Source organism: Mustela nivalis (assembly GCF_964662115.1).
Source record: "Mustela nivalis genome assembly, chromosome: 9".
NCBI classification, from domain to species: Eukaryota; Metazoa; Chordata; class Mammalia; order Carnivora; family Mustelidae; genus Mustela; species Mustela nivalis.
In genome coordinates, this window is record NC_139028.1 from 72,317,691 (window position 1) to 72,344,399 (window position 26,709).

Genomic DNA, 26,709 nt, shown 5'->3' on the forward strand with positions numbered 1-26,709 from the left:
TGACTCCTGGAGCAAGTAACACAGAATTCCAGAAAGAACTGAGAATTGAGCTTGGTTTTTGACCAGAAAGAGAAGCAGCTAGAATGCAGAGGGAACTGGGGACAAAAATTGGGGCAATGGGGGGAACCAAAGAGATGTGAATAAGGATTTTAAAATGGAATGTAATCTCTAATACATTTTATGTTAAATTTTAAAATGGAATCATTTTATTCCCTAAAAGATATATCATGAGTCAAAGAATAATAAAAATAGAAAAATTATATTCCAAACCCAACATTTGACCTTTATCCTCGTCCCAGGGAGCAATATATAAATTTAGCTAAAAGGCTTTGCAACATAATTCCAGGAGTAGAATTTGAATCACTTGGTTCAAAATTCAGGTACCACCATTTTATTGTTTTATGGCTTTGGGCAAATAATTCCCCTAAATTTTAATTTACTTACTAGTAAAACAGTAATAAAACCTATTTTACAGGATTTGAGGAGTGGCAGTTAAGATGAAATGTGTGCATATTAAATACTTATCTAATGGAAAACAGTTACTGTTAAAAATAGCAATCACATTATTATTCCTAATATTTAAAAAATATTTTTTTTTTAAAGTTGAAACTGACTATTGACCTAACAAAGGCTTCCCAGACCAGATTACTAGCTATTTTCTCATAGGGATAAAACATATCCCTATTAAAACAAGAAAGATGTTTCCTACGCCTGATGTATGAACTCTGACTTTGAGACTGTTAGATTAGCTCTATATTTCAAATTAAGTCAGATCTAATGGGAAAGTCATGACCCATGCATTCGAAGACAGCTGAATTCAAATCCAGTCGCTTAAGCTTATTGCGCTTGTGTGTTAGAACATTTCCTTGGACTCAGAAAAAAATCCAGATTCTAGCTTTTCCACCTTAGGCAATACACTTTATTTCTTTAAGCCTCCATTTCCCCATCAATAAAATGGTAATAATGATACTCTTTGCAGGGTTTTTGACTGAGGCTTGATGAATTTTAAGTATCATACCTACCTCAGTGCTTAGTGTATAATAGTTCTCAATGAATTGTAACTGCTTCCTTTACTAGTAATAAGAGACTTAACCTCTCTTAGGTTTTCTCATCACAGAAATAGGGCTGATACCTCAAAGGATTGTTGCAGGATTAAAAGAAGTAATGGATGTGATGGATAGATGTTAAGTTCTAGGTAAGTGAATTTATCTGCAAGGAGAATGAGAAAAATTATTTGTAATTCAGGATACGGCACTGTTACTGGTAATTCAGTGAACACATTTTAAAAATGAAATTTGAGGAAGCCTTATGTTTGAGATTGTTAGAGTTGTTTGAATTGACTCAGTTGATTTCTGGATCTCATTGTTCAGGATTATAGCAAAGTCCAACACTTGGCTCTCCATGCATTCCATAATACAGAAGTGGAGGCTATGCAAGCAGAAAGTTGTTACCAGCTGGCTAGATCATTCCACGTTCAGGTAAGATCATTTTAAAGCTTCTCTAAATATCTAATTCTATTATTTCATAGTCTTTCAAGTCTTTTAAAAACTTTTCTGCATGGAAAAGAAGATAAACTTCTGTACATACTGTTGGTCTTGTTTAATTTTCATTTTTTAGGAAGATTATGACCAAGCTTTCCAGTACTACTATCAAGCCACACAGTTTGCTTCATCCTCTTTTGTGCTGCCATTTTTTGGGTTGGGACAAATGTACATTTATCGAGGTGACAAAGAAAATGCATCTCAGTGCTTTGAGAAAGTTTTGAAAGCTTATCCTAATAATTATGAAACTATGAAAATTCTTGGCTCGCTATATGCTGCCTCAGAAGATCAAGAAAAACGAGATATTGCCAAGGTACTTTTAAAAAATTGTAGCTATTTTCTCATAGTTATCACTAGACTGTCATGCCTCATTCTTGTTATTGCTAGTAGAGATATGATGGAAGCAGTTTTGTTAGCCGAGCTTGTTCCAGTTGAAATAACGAACAGTTGATGTATTAAACAAGGTAGAGTAGCTACCACTTTTTACTTGACAGCCTATAGTTGCTGAATTAATCCTATTTCAGCTTAGTGATCTCTTTTTATCCCAGGGCCATTTGAAGAAGGTCACAGAACAGTATCCTGATGACGTTGAAGCTTGGATTGAATTGGCACAAATCTTAGAACAGACTGATATACAGGTATTTTAGCAGGGTTTTTCGTCTCCTACAAATGTGTTTTTTGAAAGCATGGTGTAGTGTTTCTCCCTTTCATTTTCACTTACACCTTATTGTCTCCACCATGATAATACAGGGTGCCCTTTCAGCCTATGGAACAGCTACACGGATCCTTCAGGAGAAAGTGCAGGCTGATGTGCCGCCAGAGATTCTGAATAATGTGGGTGCCCTCCATTTTAGACTTGGAAATCTAGGGGAAGCAAAGGTAGGAAACTGGAAATAACTCCCTTCTTACATACTATCAAGTTGAATGCACACTTTTCAGATGTATCAACTGTCCTTTAACATGTAATTTTCTTTTCTTATAGAAATATTTTTTGGCCTCATTGGATCGCGCAAAGGCAGAAGCTGAGCATGATGAACATTATTATAATGCCATTTCTGTTACAACATCATATAATTTAGCCAGGCTGTATGAGGCAATGTGTGAATTCCATGAAGCAGAAAAACTATATAAAAACATCTTACGGGAACATCCTAATTATGTTGACTGTAAGAATTGTAAACTTCTGCTTCTTTTTTTTTTAAAGATTAAATTTATTCATTTGACAGAGAGCACAAGCAGGGGGAGTGGCATAGAGGGGAAGAAGGAGAAACAGGCTCCCTCCTTAGGGCTTGCTTAATCATAGGACACTGGGATCATGACCTGAGCCGAAGGCAGATGCTTAACCAGTTGAGCCACATGTCTGAAGAACTGTAAACTGTTTTTATAAATTAAAATTCCCAAAATTCAGCCTGAAAAAAAATCTTTCTCAGAACCAATAGTAAAAAAATGTGAAGGTTTGTAACATCCCCTCTTCCTTCAAGGCAAATTTATGGCCTTAAAAAAATAAAACAGAACAATGAAGCTTCACTTAAATTTATGCTAGAAACTAAAAGAAATAACTAAAAACCAGTTGAACCATATATTTCATAGGGTAGGCCATCCTTAGTGGATCAACTACCTTTATTACACTTTGAACAACTCCTTGACTTATTTGGTGATGGATGTACCTTTATGATACTCCTGCTCCGATTTCATATTAACATTTTTGCAATGTTTGTACTAGTAAGAATGAACACTATTTTACTTCAAAATAATTATTATTTTTAAAAAATAAATATATAGTGAGTTTTTACACACTAAACATTGTAAAATTTGGAAAGTTTTAAATTAAAAATAATTTATAATACTGTACTTCCCTTAAAAGCACCTAAAGCTATGATATTTTTACTCTGGTTAAATCAGGAGCTATTAACTTGGCCATGATCATGCTGTTACGGATGCAAAAGTGATTTAAAACAAATAAGATTTTAATTGAATGCCAGGCTGAACTTGAATTGGTTTGATAGGCAATAGTGAACCATTATTAGTTGGCCCGAGGACATTGACATTTTCTGGAGAAAGTAACAACGTACATTTGTGTGATACCTTCTTACTGTTCTTTAAGTGGCAGCCCACAGTTAGAGCCCAGATTTTCTAACTAGTAATCCCGAGTAGTCCATGCTTTTGCTGTTTTGCCATATGACAAGCAGCTTTTTAAGAAAAAGTGACAGTGCCATGCATCTATCAGAGAATAACTGGAAAAAAAAGTGCTCCAAGCTTTTTAAAATAACTTTGGTGTAGATCAGGACTTGGAGTAGGGTGCTAGCATTAGGAATAGAGTGGCAGAGATAAATCTGAGATTTCAAACAGTGAGACTTGATGGTCACAGAGTTGCTCCTTAACTTGTTAGATTATTAATTAATTTTATTGGTGCTCAGTATTTTTTCATCTGTAGGATTTCTGTTCATTGTATGAATGTATTAACAAAATATAATCATTTCAAAAGTGTGACTTTAAAATAATGATCTTTTATAGCTAATATATTTTTTTAAGATTTTATTTATTTGACACAGAGGGAGATCACAAGTAGGCAGAGAGGCAGGCAGAGAGAGAGGGGAAAGCAGGCTCCCTGCTGAGCAGAGAGCCCAATATGGGGCTCGATCTCAGGCCCCTGAGATCATGACCTGAGCTGAAGGCAGAGGCTTTAAAATAGCTAATATTTTAAATGTAAAAATTTTTAAATGTATATTTTCAGGCTATCTGCGCCTAGGAGCCATGGCTAGAGATAAAGGAAATTTTTATGAGGCTTCAGATTGGTTTAAGGAAGCTCTTCAAATTAATCAGGTTGGTAGTATTAACTCCTAGGTTTGAAAAACAATTTTCTCACCTTTTTTCCCCTAGTAAATCAGTTTTTCATTTTAATGTCTATCATATTTCTAATATCTTGACATCTCCCTGTTTTATTTTTACTTGCTAAAGCTGCTAGAGAGTAGAAGTCATCTAAACTTTTTGATTGTAGCCCACAGAAATAGCCTTTACATCATAGCCTAGTACACACGTGTGCATACAAACAACTAAAATGTAAGTTTTGCAAATCTTTTTATGCTGTTGCCACGTGCTGTACACTGATGACCTTTCTATATTCCATTCTGTTGCATTTCTCCTGCTGATAATTACACACTAGATTGATTTAACAATTCATTAGTCTATCTCCACTCTCAATTTTGTAAATGTAGCTTTTAAGTCTATCTCCACTCTCAATTTTGTAAATGTAGCTTTTAAACCTCTTCAATAATCAGCTGTCATGGAAAGGTGATTGGTGTCTCTGAATTCAAATTACAGATTTTGATTCTTTATACATGTGTGTTTTAGGACCATCCAGATGCTTGGTCTTTGATTGGTAATCTTCATTTAGCAAAACAAGAATGGGGTCCAGGACAGAAGAAATTTGAGAGGATATTAAAACAACCATCTACACAGAGTGATACTTATTCTATGCTGGCTCTTGGCAACGTCTGGCTCCAGACTTTGCATCAGCCCACCCGAGATCGAGAAAAGGTAATTTCCTTTTTTTCTGTTTTGTCCCTTTAAAACAAAACTGACTCTTGATTCCTGTTTGAATTTTGTTGTATAATGTTTATTTCATTTTGTAGGAAAAGCGTCATCAAGATCGTGCTCTAGCCATCTATAAACAAGTACTCAGAAATGATGCAAAGAATCTGTATGCTGCTAATGGCATAGGTGATTATAAGACATGGGGATCTGTAGTGATCTGTGAAATAAGTGCTTTCAAAGGAATGTTTATAGATCATAATTTCTCCCTGAATGTAATAAATGTAGTTGTTTTAAAACAGGACCTTCAGTTGTTTTCCTGGCTCCAATTAGAAAATTCTTAAATGTAAGCCTTTTTATAATTTTAGGAGCTGTTTTGGCCCACAAAGGATATTTTCGTGAAGCTCGTGATGTATTTGCCCAAGTAAGAGAAGCAACAGCAGATATCAGTGATGTGTGGTTGAACCTAGCACACATCTACGTGGAACAGAAGCAGTATATCAGTGCTGTTCAGATGGTAATAGTTTATCATTCAAGATATTTCTATATTGTGTTCATTGTTGAACAAATGTTTTCTTAACATTTCTGACCCTGTTGTGGAGTTCTGTGCTATCTCATGTGATACTATGTCTATTCGGAGACTTATATAATGTTAAGGTCAGTCTTTCAAAGGAATGTTTGAATTTGACACCAGTCTTTGGTGTCCAGACAGACATATGAACCCTAGTTCCATCCCTAATCACATGCCTTGGGCAAAGGACATCCTCTCTGAGCCAGTTTCCCCATTTATAAAATGAGGCTCATGTACCTTAAATTCACAGAACTGTATAAGGATCCAGTATAAAAAGTACTAGATACCATACTTGGCACTAACATGCCTAGTATATCAGTAAGTACCCAGAAGATAGGAGGGTTTAATATTTGCTTGTTTTACACTCTTCTTTTTCATGGGAGAAATTGAGTTTCAGAAAGGTTAAAAGACATTTTGGAAAGAAAGAAAAAAACTCCATGGGAATTCGTTTTCATCACTATGAAATTCTCTTAGGCTTTTCATATTTGTGGAGTGCTTGAGCTTGAAGTAAGAGAGTCATATTTAGCATTTAGCAGTGTGTGGTTGGCTCGGTAGGTAGAGCATATGACTCTGGATCCCAGGGTCATGGGTTTAAAATCTTTAAAAATATATATATTTAGCATCTATAGCATATTAAAAAGTAAAAGAATTTTTAGGCTCTATGGGAAATAGTATGGTTAGAAAAAACAAGATTCTTACCAGAGGTAGAAGGCAAGTGCAATCAAGCTCCTAAAAGTGGTTAACCTTTTTTCTAAGAAGGTTGGTTATTATCAAATTCAGAAAATTTGAAGGCACTAGTCACAAAGATTTATAGACTCCAGACTGCTTATGGTAGTCTCAGAGGCGATATTTTTGAAGGTGGGCCTTCCTGATCTGCAGAATGATAATGTTGCCTTTTAAAAATGCAAATTAGGGACGCCTGGGTGGCTCAGTTGGTTAAGCAGCTGCCTTCGGCTCAGGTCATGATCCCAGCGTCCTGGGATTGAGTCCCACATCGGGCTCCTTGCTCCGCGGGGAGCCTGCTTCTCCCTCTGACTCTGCCTTCCACTGTGTCTGCCTGTGCTCGCTCTCGCTCGCTCTCTCTCTGACAAATAAATAAATCTTTAAAAAAAATAAAATAAAATAAAATAAAAATGCAAATTAATTACTAGGGATATTCAAGGGGAAGCTCTCTAACCACCTTCTATGAAAAAGATCTAACCTTTGACAGGATAAGTTTCATGGTCAGAAACTGAAGTGTTCATGGCAAAGTTGACACCAGTATTGCTATATACTGGTTTTATCAAGAAGTTAACAATTAGAACTGTGAGTCTTCACATGCTCATTGCCAGTAGGTTCCATCAATCCTAAGGAAAAGTGGTAGTGTAACCCAAAGGAGCCAGGTGTGTAACTTTTAATAAGTTGTCAGCTGATTCTAGATAGTATTGCTAGAGATATGAAAAGGGCCATCCGGTTTATTTGTCCTTTCAGTGTTGTTCTGAGTTTCAAATGGAAAAACTATTTTGAGTATCTAGTTGTGGGTTTCTTTTGTTTTTTTTATCAGGTTTTCATGTTGTGAAAATCTGTCCTGGTGGATGTCAAAAATTATTCTCAAATTTTCTTTAAAATTAACTAATCAAAAGGTGGAACACCTTTTCACATAGCTTTAAAATCACCTGAAATCTTGTTACATGATGACAACATTATTTAACCCTTATTGTATTTTATTTTTTTATTTTTTTTTTTTTAAAGATTTTATTTATTTATTTGACAGAGAGAGATCACAAGTAGGCAGAGAGGCAGGCAGAGAGAGGGGAAGGGAAGCAGGCCCCTGCTGAGCAGAGAGCCCGATGCGGGACTCGATCCCAGGACCCTGAGACCATGACCTGAGCCGAAGGCAGCGGCCTAACCCACTGAGCCACCCAGGTGCCCAACCCTTATTGTATTTTAACTAACTTTTTCTTTTATTATAGTATGAAAACTGCCTCAGAAAGTTCTATAAGCACCAGAACACTGAAGTTGTGCTGTATTTGGCCCGGGCCCTCTTCAAGTGTGGCAAGTTACAGGAGTGCAAACAGACTTTGCTAAAGGTAAAAAGGAAAACTTATTATTCTCATTTAGTTCTGTGCTGCATTGTGGGGTATTTTTTTTATTCTCTTTTATGCATTTATATATATATATATATATATATATATATATATATATATTTATATATATTTATATTTATTTATTTATTTATATTTATATTTATATATTTATACACCTAACACTCTATTTGGCTAAAATCCTTTTCACATCATTCAGTCATATGAAGTATTTGCTTTGTTTCTTATTTATAGGCTAGACATGTGGCCCCCAGTGATACAGTACTTATGTTTAATGTGGCCTTGGTCCTGCAAAGGTTAGCTACCTCTGTTCTGAAAGATGAAAAGAGTAATCTGAAGGAAGTACTTAATGCTGTGAAAGAACTGGAGCTTGCACATAGGTAAAGAATTTTGTAGAAACAACTTTTGAAATGCTTTGTTTCTTTAAATCCATTTGTTTTGGGACACCTAGGTGGCTTTGTTAAGCGTCTTCCTTCGGCTCAAGACCGAGTCCCACATCTGGCTCCTTGTTCAGCAGGGAGCCTGCCTCTCCCTCTGCCTGCCACTCCCCCTGCTTGTGCTCTCTCTCTGGCCAATAAATAAATAAGATCATAAATCAGTCAATCTGTTCATCCGTCTCAAAAGGTGCCAAGAAACACTTTGTCAAGAGAATCATTTTCTATTTAGAAGCATTCTAGTGATTTTCAAGCCAAAGCAGACAGTTGCCACCTGGTGGCGCCAAACTGTAGTCAGGTTCCTGCCAGATTTGGCTCATGTAGCCTCCCCTAGAATTGGCGGACGAGCTTTGCAAGCTTGCCCAAGATTTTTATTACTCTAACAAAATGACCCTGCAGTTTACACACGTGAAATTTTTAGGCTTCATTTATGTGGTTTTTCTACTTATACTGGTGTGTCTTTCATGGGATATGAATTTTCATTGGGCTAAGAATATTAAGTCCTATCCTCTTAAATATTGATTAGGTTTATTGAACTTAGCTCAAAATTTATGTACCTTCGTAGGATTTATTTGGTAATTCAGTTAGTAGTAAAATCAAAGCCTGACAACTTTTCAGGTTTTGTCCAACCTTATTTAAATTCATATATAGGCATTTCTTGCCTTGCCTGATACATTGGTTGTGTTTTCATGGCCTGCATCTTCTAATCTCCATGCTGACATATTAGTAAAAATGGTGTTTAGTAAATATTTGTTGCTTGAGCTGATTTTTGGTTATTTGTGGGTTTACCAATAATATTAAATATGACTACTTCATGAACTTGTATTTTATTAAACATATTGAGTGCTATATTGATGAGAGTTTTTTTTAAGTGAGTTTCATATATAATTTCTTGAGATGATAGCCTTTCATGTATCAAACAGGTTGGTATAAGTCAGTAAACTTGTTTGTAAACATGTAAACCTATTCTCAGGCTATTTTTGTAGAATAGATTAAAAATGGAAAAAGCCTTTCCTTAGAAATTTTTTTAAGTGAATTATTGTATTTTCTCATTCCATTTAGATATTTCAGTTACTTGAGTAAAGTGGGAGACAAAATGAGATTCGATTTGGCCCTTGCTGCTACAGAAGCCAGGTAATGTTACTATTTCTGAAAGGTGACTTTGGGTGGTGGGCGGCAGTGATATCAGTGTGCTCTGGGTGGCCTTCCAGGGGTCAGTCCTCCTGCTCCTCTGTGGGGCTCCCCAGCCTGGGTCAAGGCTTTTTCCTAAGGGTCCTTTCAGGGAATATGACAGTTAATTTCGTACAAGTATTTAAGTTGTGTGGAGAAAATCTTGACTCTTTGAGTCACGTGTGAAGATAATGTTGAAAATCTTTACATTTGTGCTTGGAGAGGACGCTTATACTTTGGAAAGTTACTGTAGTTGACAGTCTTGACTTTGAGAAACTAAGTTAATTTTGCTGATTAAAATACCCCTTAGATATCAGCTAAGAGTCCTGCTTCAGACTTTTTAGTTCGTCTAAGGAAAAGAGATGTTCCGAGTTTCTGAGCAAAAAGTGTGTTAACTGCATTCATGTCTCTCTAAATCTGAAATTTTGTAGGCAGTGCTCTGACTTACTGAGCCAGGCCCAGTACCATGTGGCCCGGGCACGTAAACAAGATGAAGAGGAAAGGGAGTTACGAGCCAAACAGGAGCAAGAAAAGGAACTGTTAAGGCAGAAACTTCTTAAAGAACAGGTATTTATTGTGTTTGCAGTTATACTAGAACTTAAGAATTGTGTGCATACATAAATCTTGTATGTTAAAAAAGTAGTCCTTCTGATGGTCATCAGGATGTTTTTTTCAACATATTTTGATGCAGTGTTTTCCTACTCTTTTTCCCTCATAGGAAGAAAAACGTCTCAGAGAAAAGGAAGAGCAAAAGAAACTTTTGGAACAGCGGGCCCAGTATGTAGAGAAGACCAAAAATATTCTTATGTTTACTGGAGAGACCGAAGCAACAAAAGAAAAGAAAAGAGGTGGCGGTGGTGGAAGGGTAAGATGGCACTCCTGCTAGGACGGATGGCCGCAGGTCTGGCACTTGAGTCCCAGAAGTGAATATCGTTGTCTGTATTTACTCAGTGTTCAGTTCTTAAGTTTGACTTCCTTCTTTGCTAAGAGATAGCTTCCAACACAGTGCTTTCAGTGGTAGCCAGTACTTAAAAATGCATTCCAGTGTTAGTCTAGCACACTGTACCTTGTAGTGGCCTAAGAAGTTGATGATTTTTGACATCTGAGCAATTCATCCTAACTAGAAGTCTTTAACACTGGGCCTCATCAAGCACCCCTTCCTTGCAACTTGATAAATTAAAAAAAGGTCCTTTGTTTGTCAAATGACTGATAGGATCTGGCCTCATTCCACCAGCCAGGAGAGAACTGATTATAGTCTTGTTTGGATTTCAGCGTTCTAAAAAGGGAGGAGAGTTTGATGAATTTGTCAATGATGAGACCGATGATGACCTGCCTATATCCAAAAAGAAGAAGAGAAGAAAGGGCAGTGGTAGTGAACAAGAAGGCGAAGAAGAGGAGGGTGGTGAGAGAAAGAAGAAAAAGAGGAGAAGGTATTAATCAGGGTGTTGCGAATAGCCTCAGAAAGGTGACAGACAACCTCTCACCTGAATCTTCCTTGTGTTAGAATTTGTGAAACCTGGTGATCACTTGATCCACCCAGACCTTAAAGCCTTTTGTTCCCCACTTCCTATTTTGATCATAATAATCCTAAGATAGACCCCATCACCAAAGCCCCTGAGTACTTGGAGTTGCCACACATCTCCACAGCTTTCCTGTGAAAGCTGCAAGTTAGTCATCACTGCCTCTCTTATGTCTTCAAAATGGTAATATTTATGGGAAAATGTATGCTATGTAGAATGAGAACTGGGTGTATCCACCCTACCTGTTCACTTGCAATCTTAGGAAAGTCACTAAGCTCAGTTTCCTTTGTGTAAAATGGTAACGATGCCCACCTCAAGTTTTGCTAGATATATAAAGTGTGAATTAATGTAAAAGAAGGGCCTTTGAATCTTCCTGGTGCCATTTGCTGTTGAGATAAGTGGTACCCTTCCCAACCCTCACCTAGAGGTGCCCCTGAGCTGTCCTGTTCCTCTCTCATGGTGCTCCCCTGTCCAGGAACCTCCAGTTGGCTATACATGCTATGTATTCTAAAAATACATTCTTTCCCTGAAGTTAGCAAGACCTGTTCCTCTCAGCCCTTCATTACCTGTACTCGGGGAAGAACCTAATGAATTCATCCAGACACAGACCTGTGGAATGGAAGCTATGATAGGGCCTCAGTAGGCCCAGAATGAGTAACTGGGAAGGAAGGAAGAGGAGAGAGGAAAGATGTAAGATCTGGAGCCTGGGTCTTCCAGCCCATCTTCTGTCGCTCCACCAAGTACAAGAGTCAAGGTTATCTTAGATTAATAGGAGGACTCGACAGAGGCATGATTATTTGGTAGACATCACATAAATCCGTGGTTTTTGCAGAATCCTGAGCTGTGTACAGCAATTGTAAATGATGGCCTCTGCCCTTGAGGAAGGACAGTGAGGTTGAGGGAGCATGTGTAGAAAGTAGTACTCAGAATGAGTGTGTGGCGATGACAAAGTAGTCTTAGAATATCTAGGTGTGAGTAAATCTTAACAGACTTTCTCTCGATGTCCGTCCGCTACATAAGACCTCCAAAGGGAGAAGAAGGATCCGACGATGATGAAACCGAAAATGGCCCCAAACCGAAAAAGCGCCGTCCCCCAAGAGCAGAGAAGAAGAAGGCTGTAAGTTTCTAACACTGTGGCTTTCATCCCCGTTGTTGGCAGGAAGGGTCACACTGCACCAGAATACATTCTTTCCTTGCAGTGTCTTCAAGCAGAAATGCTTCTTTTTGAAGTGTAATGGCTGCTGTTTGGGTTTTTTTTTTAATTTTTTAATTTTTTTTATAAACATAAAATGTATTATTAGCCCCAGGGGTACAGGTCTGTGACACGCCAGGTTTACACACTTCACAGCACTCACCATAGCATATAACCTCCCCAGTGTCCATAACCCCACCACCCTCTCCCAACCCCCCCGACCCCCAGCAACCCTCAGTTTGTTTTGTGAGATTAAGAGTCTCTTACAGTTTGTCTCCCTCCCGATCCCATCTTGTTTCATTTATTCTTCTCCTACCCTCCTAACCCTCAACGTTGCATCTCCACTTCCTCATATCAGGATATCATATGATGGGTGTCTTTCTCCGATTGACTTATTTCACTAAGCTTAATACCCTCTAGTTCCATCCAGGTCGTCGCAGATGGCAAGATTTCATTGCTGTTTGGTTTTATCATTACACTGCAAACTTAGTTTAACAAGACATCCTAATGTAATGTAACCTAAGAGTCTTAAATAATCTGTTATGTTTGGTCTTCTTTCTTCAGCCCAAGCCAGAACGTCTGCCTCCTTCAATGAAGGGCAAAATAAAGTCGAAAGCCATAATATCGTCAAGTGATGATTCTTCAGACGAAGATAAACTTAAAATTGCTGATGAAGGGTAGGAATTGTTCCCTTAGTGTATTCCCCTAATGAAAGATAAGAGTGGGCTGTGCCAAAATGTTTTCTCTCCAGCTTCTTAGAATTTTCTGTCAAAGCTGGCAGAAACCTCAGCACACATCTTACTCTAACCCTGTCATTTTTGTCCTGTCACATGTTTGTCCCTCAGAGAAGAAAACCCATTTTGAGATCTTATTTCTCCATGGATATTAGCTGAAATTTCCTGGATTACCTCCTATTTTTTTTAATAGTGAATTTTTATTTTATTTTACAATATTTTACTCTTACTATTTTTTGCTGTTTTATTTTTTTTTATTTGAATTTTAGGCAGTTAACATCCAGTGGAATATTGGTTTCTGGTGTAGAATTCAGTGGTTCATTGCTTAGGTACAACACCCAGTTCTCATCAGAAATGCCCATCGCCCATCTAGCTCATCTAGCTCATCTCCCACCCACATCCCTCCATCAACCCTGTTTGTTCTGTTATTAAGAGTCTCTCACGGCTTGTTTCCCTCTCCTTTTTTCTTTTCCCCCTTCCCATATGTTCATCTCTTTTCTTCCTTAAATTACACATATGAGTGAGATCATATGGTATTTGTCTTTCTCTGACCGACTCATTTCACGTAGCTTAACATGTTCTAGCTCTGGATGGCATCCTTCTAAATGAAATGTATTGCTTTGCTACACTACCAGGCCAGCTAAAACTGTTAGAGTAGTCTGCTTCTGGCCACTGGAGATGGGACTTTCCTGACTGTTTCCTTCGTTGTCAGGCAGTGGTGACTCAGCCCTGCCAGCTCCAGGAGGGGCTTTTCCTAGACCGCTTGTCCACTACTCTTCTTTAACTCATGGTGCACCTGGAGAAGCAGTCTTTGAGTTTACTTGTCCTAAACTTGTCCCTCAATTCCCCAACTTGAATTCGTAGACGGGGACTCTGAATGCTGTACGACACTATATTTCTTCTGATGGCCATCATTTCATTCATTCATTCCACAGTCACTTGCACATTCACTAAAAATTCCATGAGATAGTGTGCTGAGTGCACACTGTATCTGAGGGATACAGAGGAAAGAGTCATAGACTCTGCCGTCAAATTTATGCTTTAGAAGCAGTGGAGAATAACAGATAAGCCAAAAACCACATTTTCGTGGGATAAGTGTTATCACTTACAGTTTTGTTTATTGCTCTCCAGGGACAATACCTACTCTGGAGTTTGAGGGGAGGGTTGTAGGAGACAGGCTTTGTGAGAGGAAGGCTGTTTGAGCTGAGTCTTGGTTAGCATGTTGAGGGAGCTGAGGATGCTGGCGGGGTGCTGCCCTCCTGGGTAGCGAGCTCTAGGGAACCATCTGTAAAGACTTGCAGTTCTGTTTTCTCTGAAAACGCTGGCTGACCTACACTGTGGTTGCCTTACCCTTTGCCCACAGTGTTACCCCAGCCAGTGCTGAGAGGCATGCACGAGCAGAGCAATGAGGTGTGTGTTTTTAGAATGAGCATTGTTAAAATGTGTAGGCAGAAGGGTCCATGTGAGAGGCTGAGCTACTGCTAAACTACATTGGAGGTCAAGACCAAGTTGATTTGAGCCCCTTTATCAGTTAAATTTGGTCCTGATCATCACAGAGTGTTTGCTTATTTGGCCAGGTAGAATGATAGGAGTTGGATTGTGAGAGGCCCACTGGCTTTTAGCATATATACAGAATGAATATACAGCATCCTCCTCTCAGTCACTCTTCATGTCCACTCAGGGTGACCCGAGTTACGTATTGTACGTCTAGGTTTCTTCTTTCAGATTTAAGCACAGAGAACCTTCCTTCAATCACGTGGAGATGGTTTCATTTCCAAACAGAGGAATATATTTCATCGTATTCTCCCTTCTTAAGACTGAACCCTGTGGGATTTAATATTCTTTTCCTGGAATATTTGTCATGGAAACCAAAACTAAGAAGTAGGCCACAAGAGAAGTATGTCCTCCTGTGCAAAGCTCTAGGCTGTGAGCACCTGTCACAGCAGTTAAGGGAATGCTCTGTGCTCCAAAGCCTCCAGGAAACCAAGATTTCCTGGGTGCCACCACAATTCCAAGCATAGGTACAAGTCCCTTTCCTTTTAACCCATCAGCTGATAAGTAGGGTGGAACTCCAAGCAGAAGTAAGCAAGCTACAGAAGCCTTTTTAGCTCCAGCTTCTTCTCTGAATTAAGTCTTGTGCTGGTGGAAGGCCCTAGTGCATCCGTGGATCATGGATAGGAATGGTGCCTTTGCTCTTCAGGTGTCTGACAGGATGGCGTGAGTCCCACTCATCCAGCCTTGGGAGAGGGTTAATTGCTTGGAGTTGACAGCCAAGCAAGATCCTGGGTTTCACTTCAGCTGCTCTGAATTTGTTTATAAAAATTAATTATCCCTTTTCATAATTTTATGCATGAAATTGAGAAGTGCTTCATTCTGATGAAGGGTGCCTGGTATAAGCCATTGAGAATCCTCGCTTACTGTTTAAATGCTGTGTTATAATCAAAGTGCCATATTCTTTTTTCCTTTTAATCCTTTTTTTAAACTGTGAAATAGATCAAATTTACAAAACAGGACACAAAAAATGAACATCTGCGTAGACACCGTGCAGGTCATAAATAGAACATTTACTGCCCTGACATTTTCAAAGCATTCTCTGCTCTTTGAGTCTCCCATGGGGCAGTCTAACCAGTCCTTGTCTTTACCAGACATCACCGCACCAGCAACAGCAACAGCGACTCAGACGAGGGAGAGCCTCGGAAGAAGCGCGCCTCTTCGGAGAGCGATTCCGATGGGAACCGGAGCAAGTCTGGCAGCGAGGCCGGCAGTCCCCGGAGGCCCCGCAGACGGCAGTCGGATGAGGATTCAGACAGTGACCAGCCAGCCAGAAAGAGAAGGCCCTCAGGTTCGGAGCAGTCCGACAACGAGTCTGTGCAGTCCGGGAGAAGCCGCTCCGGAGGCTCAGACGTGGACTCTCGCCCTGCTTCTCCGAGCGCCGAGTCCGAGCGTGATTCTGAGAGAGGCTCTGATAATGAGGGCTCTGGCCAGGGCTCTGGAAACGAATCTGAACCGGAGGGATCCAACAATGAGGCCTCAGATCGGGGCTCAGAACATGGGTCAGATGATAGTGACTAGGTTTTATTTCACAAATAAGCTTCATCTCGGGAGGAAACTTTTTTAATATATGAAAGCTGTGATAAAAATGTTTCAGATGTTTAGTCAAACAATTGTGAAATTTTTCCTAAGGCAGTTTTTTTTTCTACCCATTTGTATATTACTAAGGCCCAAGAGATAACTTCCTGTGCTGGAGTCCAATATTTGAGTCTCTTGAGCAAATGAAGAACGTGACTATTCTTCATTATGGTACACTTCCACCTGTCATATGTGAAAACTGCAGTAAAAATAAACCCAGATGCTAAACCATTCCTACAGAGGTTTGACTGAAACTGCCAGACGTCTCATCATCTTGTATGTTAAGCAGCATACTGTTTTGGTTTTTATTGCAATCTTTTACCGAGTGGTGCAAGAAACTTGGTATTAATGTCTTTGTTCCATTTTAAGTTGAGATTGCGAATATTTTTATTTTCTGGGCAAGGAGATATCTACTGTATAATTGCACCAAAGTCCAAGTGAAAGGAAGGTTTTCTTTAGTAGTGTAATGCTGCAGCCATGTAGATAAAATCACAAATATATGATTTGTTAGGTCGAATAAGATGTGGAAAAATGCTTTTCTGTTAGTAGAATGCAAAGACCTACATAAGCCACACAATAAAATTCTTTCGCCAACTTTTATGGGTAACATCGTGTCATTTGTATTTGCTCAGTACATTTGTATATGAAAATTTGGCATAAACTATGCAAATATTTGGAAGAACTAAGCTGAACTAAGCTGAAGATTTACTGGAAACTTCTATCATTTTTTTTAAGATTTTTTTTTTTTTTTAAGATTTTTATTTATTTGAGAGAGCACAAGAGGGGTGAGGGGCAGAGGGAGAAGCAAACTCCCTGCTGAGGGATCCGGATGCAGGGCTAGATCCCAAGACTCTGGAATCATGGCCTGAGCTAAAGGCAGACACTTAACTGACTGAACCACTCAGTTGTCCCTAAAGATTTTTCTTTTTTTTTCTTAAGGTTTTATTTATTTGAGAGAGAAAGCACAAGCAGGGGGAGCGGCAGGTAGAGTGAAAAGCAGGCTCCCTGCCAAACAAGGAGCCAGTGGGACTTGATCCCAGGACCCGGGGATCACAACCTGAGCCAAAAGCCAACACCTAACAGACTGAGCCACCCAGGTGTTCCCTAAAGATTTTATTTTTAAGTAACCTCTAAACCCAACAGGGGCTCAGACTTATAACCCGGAGATCAAGAGTCTCATGCTCCACTGAACAAGCCAGCCAGGCACCCTAAAACTTCTATAATTCTTTATAGATTTGTGGCATTTTTTTTAAGATACATACTAGTACTAATTTCATACTACTAGTTTATTTTCAATAAGTCAGTGACTAATAATTTATGAATAATATTTTTATATTGCACCACAGTTTGTAAAAAGCTGTAATTAGGGGCACCTGGGTGACTCAGTTAAGTTTCTGACTCTCAATTTCAGCTCAGGTCATGATCTCGGGGTCATGAGATCAAGTACCATGTCAGGCTGCACACTGGGCATGGAGCCTGCTTAAGATTCTCTCTTTCCTCCCTTTCCTCCTCCCCTCTCACTTTCTCCCTCTCCCTCAAAATAAGTAAAACTTTTTGGGGTGGTTCAATCAGTTAAGTACCTTTGGCTCAGGTTATGATCTCAGGATCCTGGAATCAAGTCCCACGTTGGGCCCCCTGCTCCGTGGGGAGTCCGCTTCTCCCTCTCCCTCTGCCGCGTCGCTACCCCCTGCTTGTTGTCTCTCTCTCTCTCAAAATCTTTTTAAAAAATTAAAAAATAAAAATAAAAACCTTTAAAAAGGAAGCTGTAATTTAGTCAATAAGTATATTGGTCATTGAGAATGCAGAGATAAAATGACTTTCCTGCCAAAAATATAGTGAAGAAGTAAGTTCATTGTCCCTATGGTGTGAAGGTAATGTTAGCGCAGGTTGTGGGTACAGAAGGGAGGAAGTCAAATCACGATTTCCTGAAGTTCGGAGACCTTCACTAACTCAAGGGACCAGGCAAGTGAAGAGTCAAGAGAGGGCGTTTGAGGCCATGGGAGGTGGAACTAGAATGTAAGGGAACTAGAATGTTAGAGGCCATATGACGGTCTGCCTTTGAAAGGTGAAGGGCCTGCAATTCAGAAGTTCACGCAGCTGGTGAAGGGGAGATTTGAACCTGAATCCAGGCCTCTCTGCTCTTTCCAATATGTCACGTATAACAAGGTGAACTGCTTAATCCCCAAGTGACAAAAATCTAAGTTTATTTATTTATTTTAAAGATTTTATTTACTTTTTTGACAGAGAGATCACAAGTAGGCCAAGAGAAAAGGGAAGCAGGCTCCCCGCTGAGCAGAGAGCCCAACGCAGGGCTCAATCCTAGGACCCTGAGATCATAACCTGAGCTGAAGGCAGAGGCTTAACCCACTAAGCCACCCAGGTGCCCCAAAAATCTAAATTTAAAAACATTTCCCAACCAATGACTCAACATCAAGCAGTAATGAAAGCATGTTGGTAGAAAGTCCTTCAGAGAGCTATTTATGGAGGAGGGATTTAACGTAATACTGTTTCCCTACTTCACGTTTTGGTTCCAAAGGTGCTTTTTAGTACATGTCTCTCTTTCTCAAGTGAATAAATAAAATCTTTAAGAAAATAATAAGACTGGGGCGCCTGGGTGGCTCAGTGGGTTAAGCCGCTGCCTTCCGCTCAGGTCATGATCCCAGGGTCCTGGAATCGAGTCCTGCATCGGGCTCTCTGCTCAGCGGGGAGCCTGCTTCCTCCTCTCTCTCTCTCTGCCTGCCTCTGCCTCCTTGTGATCTCTGTCAAATAAATAAATAAAATCTTTAAAAAAAGAAAATAATAAGGCCGCCTGGGTGGTTCAGTCGGTTAAGCGTCTGCTTTCGGCTCAGGTCATGATCCCAGAGTCCCGGAATTGAGTCCTGCTTTGGGCTCCCTCTGCCTGTCATTCCCCCTGCTTGTGCTCCCTCCCTCTCTGTCAGATAAGTAACTAAACTCTTTTAAAAAAAGAAAATAATAATAATAATACTATATCTTAAAAGTTACCATCAAGAAAAAAAATGTTAACAATATCCGATGACTCTTGAAACTCATCATTGAATCCTGCCCTAGTTCTTGGTTTTCTCTCAAACCTTCCTGATTATCCAAGCCACCTATTTTATGTTTCATAGCTCCCAGTAGCTGGGATGTGCCAAGACCTGTCACTGTCCTAAAGGGGATGATCCCAGAGGACACCTAGATTCAGGCTGATTGAAAGCCAGAGCCTCAGGTGGCAGCAATGATGACTAGCTAGTAGGTCTCTTTCACAGGAGGACTGAGTTCTGGGTCCATTGCCTGTTGTTGTGCCCTGCGGCTGGTAGCTACTTATGATATCAGACAGCTGTAGCCAAGCAGAGAGAACAAAGATTGCTTCCACTGGCCTCCATTCCAGAGACCGCAATCAGTGGCCAGACCCAAGCTCCGGAACAAGCAAGCGGCCATCTTTCTCAGAAAGACGGGTTTGTGTTGCAGTGTGCTCTCTGCAGTGGCCAGAACAGCTCTGAAGCTTACAGACCCCCGAGCCCCAGGAACGTAGGTGCCCCTGGCACCCAGAGCCAGGAGATCAAGGGGCAGCCCCTGGGCTACCAGCATAAAAAGTAGGGCACCGTAAAAACCATGCACCAGATGCAGGTTGAAGCTCATCTCCAGGATGCAGAGCAGAGGGGGGAAATGAAGACAGTGCCCCAAAGATACCCAGGAGACAGTAGAGAGTGCCCGCTGGTTTCCTTCTGTCCAGAGGGTACCCCAGCAAGCCCCTGCCCCCAGGTCCCACGCTTTAATATTAGCAAATGAGCTGTTCAAGGACCGAGCAATTTCCAAAGGCTCTTCTGCGCTGGGCTGTGGGGTGAGTGAGTCTCACGTGTGAGAGTGAGTCTTAGTCCAACAACTAAGAGCTGTTTCTCAGTTTGTGGCAATCCCACAGGTCTTTTGGGCTTAAACCTTGTTGGTTTTCAAAACTAGCTGTTTTGGGGGGCTCTTCTTTCAGGAGCAGGTCTTAAAGTTGGGGAGCCCAGTATGGGGTACCAACTCAGGGAGAAGCTCTGGGTTTTTGAGTTCCCTCCCAATTATCCGTTGCTGTTGAGGGATGGCAGGTGAGGGGGTTGGGGGTTGAGAGGGTTGGGTGGGGAGGTGAGGGGGTCGGGGGCTAGGGCGTAATGGTGAGGTTTCTCACCCTCTCCTACCCACTTTGATGTGATTATTTTTTCCCCATGTGCTAGATGTGAAGGGGTCCCTCTGCTAGTTTTGGGGTTTTTTTTCAGAGCACGTTCCATGGGTAACTGTAAGTTTAGTGTATCCATGGCGGGGGTGGGGAGGGGGTGAGTTCAGAATCCCGCCATGTCGCCATCTTGAACGCGCACCTCAGCCTTCCACTTCTTAGTGGGAGTGGCTGTCAGCAGGAGAGGCGGCCAGGGATAGCAGAAATCCTGCAATCCAGGTGTCCTCAAATGGAATCTCCCTTTGTGATGCTGACAAGCCCTGTAACCTTGAGGAAGTTACTTCCCCAGTTGAGTCGCTTTCCATTTTATAAAAAAGCCATCTCTGCTCCATGTTCTTTTTCTTTTCTTTCTTTCTTTCTTTTTTAAGATTTATTTATTTGAGAGCAAGCAAGCATGCATGGTGGGGAGAGGGGGAGATAATTTCAAGCAGCCTCCTTGCTCAATGCTCACGGTGGGGCCCCCAACACGGGGCTCGATGTCACGCCCCTGAGACTCAAACCCTAGGCAAAATCAAGTCAGACACTTGACAGATGGTGCCACCCAGGCGCCCCTCTCCTACATGGTAAGTTTTTTGAGAACTTCAAATGGCTCTGTATAATTAGAGAATGTGATTGGCATTGGCCTTCAAGTTAATTCGGAACTAGACGAAGTACCACAACTACTGGAGCTATTAAACCTTGAAACAAATTTTGCTTAAGTTTAGGCAAGAAAACCCACTTTGTTATTCTGACTGAATCACAATCACTTCCTTTGCTAAAATTGCTATTTTGGGGGGCGCCTGGGTGGCTCAGTCATTGGGCATCTGCCTTCAGCTCGGGTTGTGATCTCGGTCTTGGGATCGGGCTCCCTGCGGGGCGGGAAGCCTGATTCTCCCTCTCCTACTCCCCCTGCTTGTGTTCCCTCTCTCACTGTGTCTCTCTCTGTCAAATAAATAAATAAAATCTTTTTTAAAAATTGCTATTTTTATGGCGTGGGTTTTCTGAAGCGGGCAGCTTTGCCTTTATAGCGAAAGGCTATATGTAGCTCCTACAATTGCTATGAGAATTATTATGAAGGCAGGTTCAGCAGTGAGCCTGTGAGGAACTGCCAAAGTCCTCCCTGTGTCTGAATGGGGTCTGAAGGTCTCGACCTGTTTGCCAAGCTCGCTGAACTTGAGACTAAGTGGGGACTAGGTCAGCTACACTTTCATAGATCATCTATAAAAACAAATTCTTGGCTTCTGCCTAGTTCTTCTGGAAACAATTATTTTCTTAAAGATTTTGTTTAATAGAAAGAGAAAGAGCATGAGTAGGGGGAGGGGCAAGGGAGAGAGGGGTTGAACACAGAGCCTGATCCAGGGCTAGATTCCAGGACCCCAAGATCATGACATGAGCTGAAATCAGGAGCTGGGCACTTAACCGACTGAGCCACCCAGGCGCCCCTGGAGAAAAATATTTTTAATCTCCAGGAAATGTGACTTTCCTGGAGCTTTCTAAGTATCCCTTGTTTTGATTTTACTAACAAACAATTTCTTCCCTGGGAAAGTAAGTACCCAATAGAGTCAAGATAGACCTTTTAAAGGAGACTAATATCCACTTCTATAACCAGAATTTGGAGCACAGCCTGGTGCATTTTTCCCCCCAAAGGTAGTTTCTGATGCTTTGCCTTTTGGGAGTGTTTGCACTGTACAGGTCTGTCACAAGCTCACTGTGCACATCGGGGCCACGGGGAAGGGTATATGCTGCAGACCCCTCAAGTTCATCCAGACCTCAGTGCCTCCTCCACTGATATGGGGGGAGCAAACCTACATGTAGACGGTCGTGGGGCCTCACTTGGCATCGGGCCTTGGCTTCCAGCCCCACTCTGACACTCACACTGATGGGACGAAGCACTTCACTCTTCAGCATCAGCAGCCCTATTTATACACTAAGCTTGTTTGAGGGTGTCTGGGTGGCTCAGTCAGTTAACCGTCTGCCTTCCACTCAGGTCATGGTCCTGAGGCCCTGGGATTGAGTCCTGCATTGGGCTCCTTGCTAGGCAGGGACCCTGCTTCTCCCTCTCCCTCTGCTTGCCTGCTTATACTATCTCTCTCTCTCTCTCAAATAAATAAAATCTAAAAAAAAATAATAATGTTGTTTGAGATCCTTTTAAGTTACGCATTCTAGGGTCATGGCAGAGAATTTTGAACGAACTGTCTAGTCTACTGCAACTGTCTGGGTAACGAGGTCTTTCTGTTCCAAGGAACTGGAAACCATGTCTGCTATTTCAAGCCTAGTTTTTCCATAGATACAGATTATATTTTTTTGCATAGGAAATTATATATTTGCTCTTGATTTTTGCTTTTCTTTATTCTGTTTACTACAGACAAAATGTTTTTGTAACATTTGTTCTTCTGAACATACTGAGTTTTAGAAAATATCTCAAATATTTATGCATTTTCCTTGACCTGGCTGATGTATTCTAGATTGCTACCATGGTCACCCTCCAGGGGCCCATCGTATGTGTTGGTGCTGTCCACTGCTAAGGTGTGAAGAGAACGCTTACTGGGTGCAAGACACTGGGGCTGAATTTTGAAACGTCTTATCCAGAAGTCACTGAATTAGTGAATTCACCTTCTGGTCAATTCTGTGTCCAAAATCTCTAATCCAGTGTGGCCCCCCAGCGTGTTGTCCCCGAAACACTAGTCCCCAAAGAGATTCCTTAAAAAAAAATTCTATAGCCATATAAGTGAGGAAAATGCTGAATTCTATAGTCCTTTGCAGTTAGGATGCTTTCGGTGATAAACCACAGAAAATGCTATTTCAAACTGTTCTAAAAATTAAGATTATTGTGTCCTGAGCTGGACATGTGGGGTGGGGGTGGGAGGAGGAAGGGACAGTTCAGTCAGAAGACCGTATTGTCAAAAACTCTGCTTCGTTCACTCATGTATGATGCATATGGAAGAAGGTGTGATGTAGTAAATATAAACACAATACCTCTAGCCCTCGCAGAGTCTGCCTATATACCCTTTCTCACTTGTGCCCCACTCAATCCCGCATATGATACCTCTAAATGGTATTTACCCCTCTTTTGATGATCCAGGGTCATGATTCAAGCATTGGCTATTGTTGTGTGCTCCTATAGAAAGGGAGGTACCTCAGGCTGTGAGCAGCCTTTGCCCCAAACCACCTCAGACTCTATGGATTGAAATAATGTCTTCATAGGTCCACAGGAGTGAGTGAACTCAAGAGCAGGGATTCTGTCTTTTTCATTTCCCAAGAGCCAGACCTAAGACTTGACAAGAAGTAGGTACTCATTTACATTTTGTTCTTAAAATCTAAAACTGAGGAGTGCCTGAGTGGCTCAGTGGGTTAAAGCCTCTGCCTTTGGCTCAGGTCATGATCTCAGGATCCTGGGATCAAAACCCCCCATCGGGCTCTCTGTTCAGCAGGGAGCCTGCTTCCTCTGCCTGTCTCTCTGCCTACTTGTGATCTCTGTCTGTCAAATAAATGAATAAAATCTTTTTAAAAATTTAAAACTAATGTTGCTGAAAAGGACAGAGCTTGGCTCTGAGGTCTCTGGTATAAGAGTTTCAGCAAATTCATTTTGTGGGAGTCCTGCTTGCCCTTGACCTGTGACTGGCAGCCATTTTGTCCTCATCCAGGTGCCCCTCACCCACATGGTGGCCGCTGCCCAGGGTGCTGCCTGGTTATCTCTGTGTCTGTCAGTTGTGAAGGCGGTTGTTTCTTAGAAACCATTCTTGCTCAACAGATTTTGTTCTGATTTTTACAATAGTAAAGGCACCGAATGTTCGTCAAACCGATGAAAGATCACTGCTCTTGAGCATGATCCTAATAATTGAACCTGTGTGTCGTCTGTAGTGCAGGATAGGCTGGGTTTATCTCAGCAGGGTGGAGTGTCTCTGATAGCATCTTCTGCCTGAGAGGGATCAATGCCAAAACCTTTGTTCTCTCCTGGGCTGTTTTGTTCTCAGGAACAATGCTGCTTTGATTTCTCCAATGGGAGCCAGTGCTCCAAGTTCCTTTGCTGGAGAGAAGGGGACACTTCATTTCCTGCCTTCAGCAGCAGCGGGATTGTCCTGGCCCGCTTGTGTGTGTAGACACGCTCCTCCCTACCTCTCCTGCTGCAGCTTCCAACTTGAAGGGGCAGCAGAAGCAATGGAAAGGAGCACTCTTGGACCAAGGAGGGGTCACCATATTGCACCATATTGATGTACCAAGGAGCATCACCATATTCCTTGACCTTGAGCAATTAAGTGAGAGATGAGTGCTGGATTGGTATGAAGAATGGTAAAGCCTTGCTTTAGCGCCAGCAGCCCTCTTGTTGGTCTACCCTGAACACTCTGGCCTTGGAATTGTGTACACCGTTCTTTTGCATGGTTCACAGAAATCACAGAGCTCAGCTTTCACCTGTCCCATCCTTTTCCAGGAAGACTCAGGCACTCTTCCTGTTGGCATCTCACATTATGAATGGCTGATCTTGTCAAAACCTCGATTCAAGGTAGAATGGGGGCTCTCAGTTGTCCTGTGAGCTGGCATGGACTCCCACTGACTCCTAGTCACCTCTGCTGTGGCCACTGGCCCTGCCGTTTGCACCTTGTCATGGGGACAGAAAATGCTCTACAGTTATTTGGCCCCAGAGAATGGGGTCTGAGAATGGGGAAAGGGTTTGGCCTTTGGAAAGAGCTGGAACTCCATCCATAGTAAAAGGAGGGGAGAGCTGTTGTTGGCAAGTTGGTCTTTTGGAAGGTGGGAAGGCATGGGACGGAGGGGGTGTGGATCGAATTGCTTGTCAGTGAAGTAGAAGCTGAGTCCAGGCCACCACACCTGGGGACACAGAGTAATCCTTGGTGGCCAGCCAGGGAGCCTGTGTTATGCTGTGTATCAGGGCTCACTAATCACCTGGGGATTCGGATCCAGGAGGTCTGGAGTGAGATGGAATATTTTGCGACCCTCACAGGCTCCCAGAGGACACTAGTCCAACAACTCCCATGTGAGTAGCCAGGTCATCCGTCATGACGAGCATGCCCTTGCTGGGGGAGCACCCACTGTGGTTTCATGGGGGCTGTGGTGTGGAGAGACAAGGAAAGGAGAGGGAAGAGTCCGAGAAGGCTCAGGGAAACAGGAGAAGAGAGGAAGTCATGACTTGGAAGAGCAGGGGAGTGAGCGTACCCAGCGGAGTAATCTGATGGGGTCAACTTCTAAGGGTCTGGGTCCTGGGGAGAAAAGAGAACAGAAGTGGCTGGAAAGTGCTGGTACGAAGCAAGGCAGCCAGTGGCATGAGAAGGAAGACAGCAGGGGAAGTGATCAGCTCAAGGAACAGCCTGGTTGGGGCGCCTGGGTGGCTCAGTGGGTTAAGCTGCTGCCTTCGGCTCAGGTCATGATCCCAGGGTCCTAGGATCACGCCCCATGTCCTGGCTCTCTGCTCAGTGAGGAGCCTGCTTCTCCCACTGCCTCTGCTGCTCTCCCAGCTTATGCGCTCTTTCTATGAAATAAATAAAATCTTAAAAAAAAGAAAAAAAAGTAAAAAGATCTAGTGCTCTTCTCCATTCATTTTTCTCAGATTTAAATAGAGCTGCATAAAATAATTTTACTCAAATTCATCACAAAATGTTTGACAGGGTCTTGGTCTCCAGCTGTGTCCAAACCCCTTCCAATGTGGTTTTTAAGAGAATGTAGCTTTCTTTCCCTTCCATGGCATATGGTTTGTGATCCAGGCATGAGAATCTATGTTTGGCCAGAAATGTACCCCATGTGGTCACTTACATCACACTAAGACTTTTGGTTTTTGTATTTGTCTAGTAGGTGTGTGTTGTCCTGATATAGCATACTGATTTTTATTTATTTATCTTTAAAGATTTTATTTGTTTACTCGAGGGAGAGAGAGAGAGATAGCAAGAGCGGGTACTGGTGGCTGAAGGAGAGGGAGAAGCAGGCTCTCTGCTGAGCAGGGGGCTGGCTGTGGGGCTAACTCTTTAGATGATATGATCAGGCCCCCAGGAATAACGATTAAATCTGTGTTAAATTTCCCTATGCTTTTTAGGTTTGGTTTTGTTTTCTTCACCAAGCCCAAAGAGGGGAATCTCCATCCATGTTAAAAACGAGCATTGGCGGGACCATTTGGGGTTCATGTATCCTCCCCAAACAGTATATCCTTGTGCACAAACTGAGAGGGTCTGGAGTCACTGAAAATAAATTGTTAGCACTAAAATGCCAGGCCCGCCCTCTCTTGGCAATAATTTGGGGATAGAAAACTGTAGGGCTGTCATCTTTTATTTTCCCCATCTTTGGAAATCAGCACCAGTTTTGACCAGGTCTGATGAAAGACATAAGAACTTTAGATTAATCTTCCAATGACCAACTATGTGACTTTCGATCATGGCTTCATTTGAATGGTGGCTTCAAGTCCCTTAGCCCTGATTTCCTGCTGACTAAATTGGGGTAAGAATATCTGTACCCCAGGACTGCTCTGAGACTCCCAATAATGTATGCTGTGAGCCAGGCACTCGGGCTCCCCAAAGTTAGCCTTTTTCTTACTGATTGACTTTCTGTTGTGAGTACAGCAAATATTTTTCTTTGTCCTTTGTTTTGGGAAAAGCAGGTTAACTAGA

The 26,709-nt window shown here is 41.7% G+C and overlaps 1 protein-coding gene across 1 annotated transcript in view; it reads left to right on the forward strand.

Moving 5' to 3' along the window:
- The window catches only part of CTR9 (CTR9 homolog, Paf1/RNA polymerase II complex component), a 29,846-nt gene extending 13,342 nt beyond the window's left edge, over nt 1–16,504 (forward strand). Inside the window, exons 8-25 of the mRNA XM_082683032.1 lie at nt 1,371–1,478; nt 1,618–1,854; nt 2,090–2,179; nt 2,292–2,420; nt 2,524–2,707; nt 4,276–4,364; nt 4,893–5,078; nt 5,174–5,261; nt 5,441–5,589; nt 7,596–7,712; nt 7,962–8,107; nt 9,224–9,295; nt 9,763–9,898; nt 10,050–10,196; nt 10,604–10,761; nt 11,872–11,968; nt 12,608–12,720; nt 15,423–16,504. Coding sequence (XP_082539158.1) covers nt 1,371–1,478; nt 1,618–1,854; nt 2,090–2,179; nt 2,292–2,420; nt 2,524–2,707; nt 4,276–4,364; nt 4,893–5,078; nt 5,174–5,261; nt 5,441–5,589; nt 7,596–7,712; nt 7,962–8,107; nt 9,224–9,295; nt 9,763–9,898; nt 10,050–10,196; nt 10,604–10,761; nt 11,872–11,968; nt 12,608–12,720; nt 15,423–15,849 — 2,673 coding nt within the window. The 3' untranslated portion in view covers nt 15,850–16,504. The remainder of the gene's footprint in view (nt 1–1,370; nt 1,479–1,617; nt 1,855–2,089; nt 2,180–2,291; nt 2,421–2,523; nt 2,708–4,275; nt 4,365–4,892; nt 5,079–5,173; nt 5,262–5,440; nt 5,590–7,595; nt 7,713–7,961; nt 8,108–9,223; nt 9,296–9,762; nt 9,899–10,049; nt 10,197–10,603; nt 10,762–11,871; nt 11,969–12,607; nt 12,721–15,422) is intronic.
- Nucleotides 16,505–26,709: the final 10,205 nt, after the last annotated feature.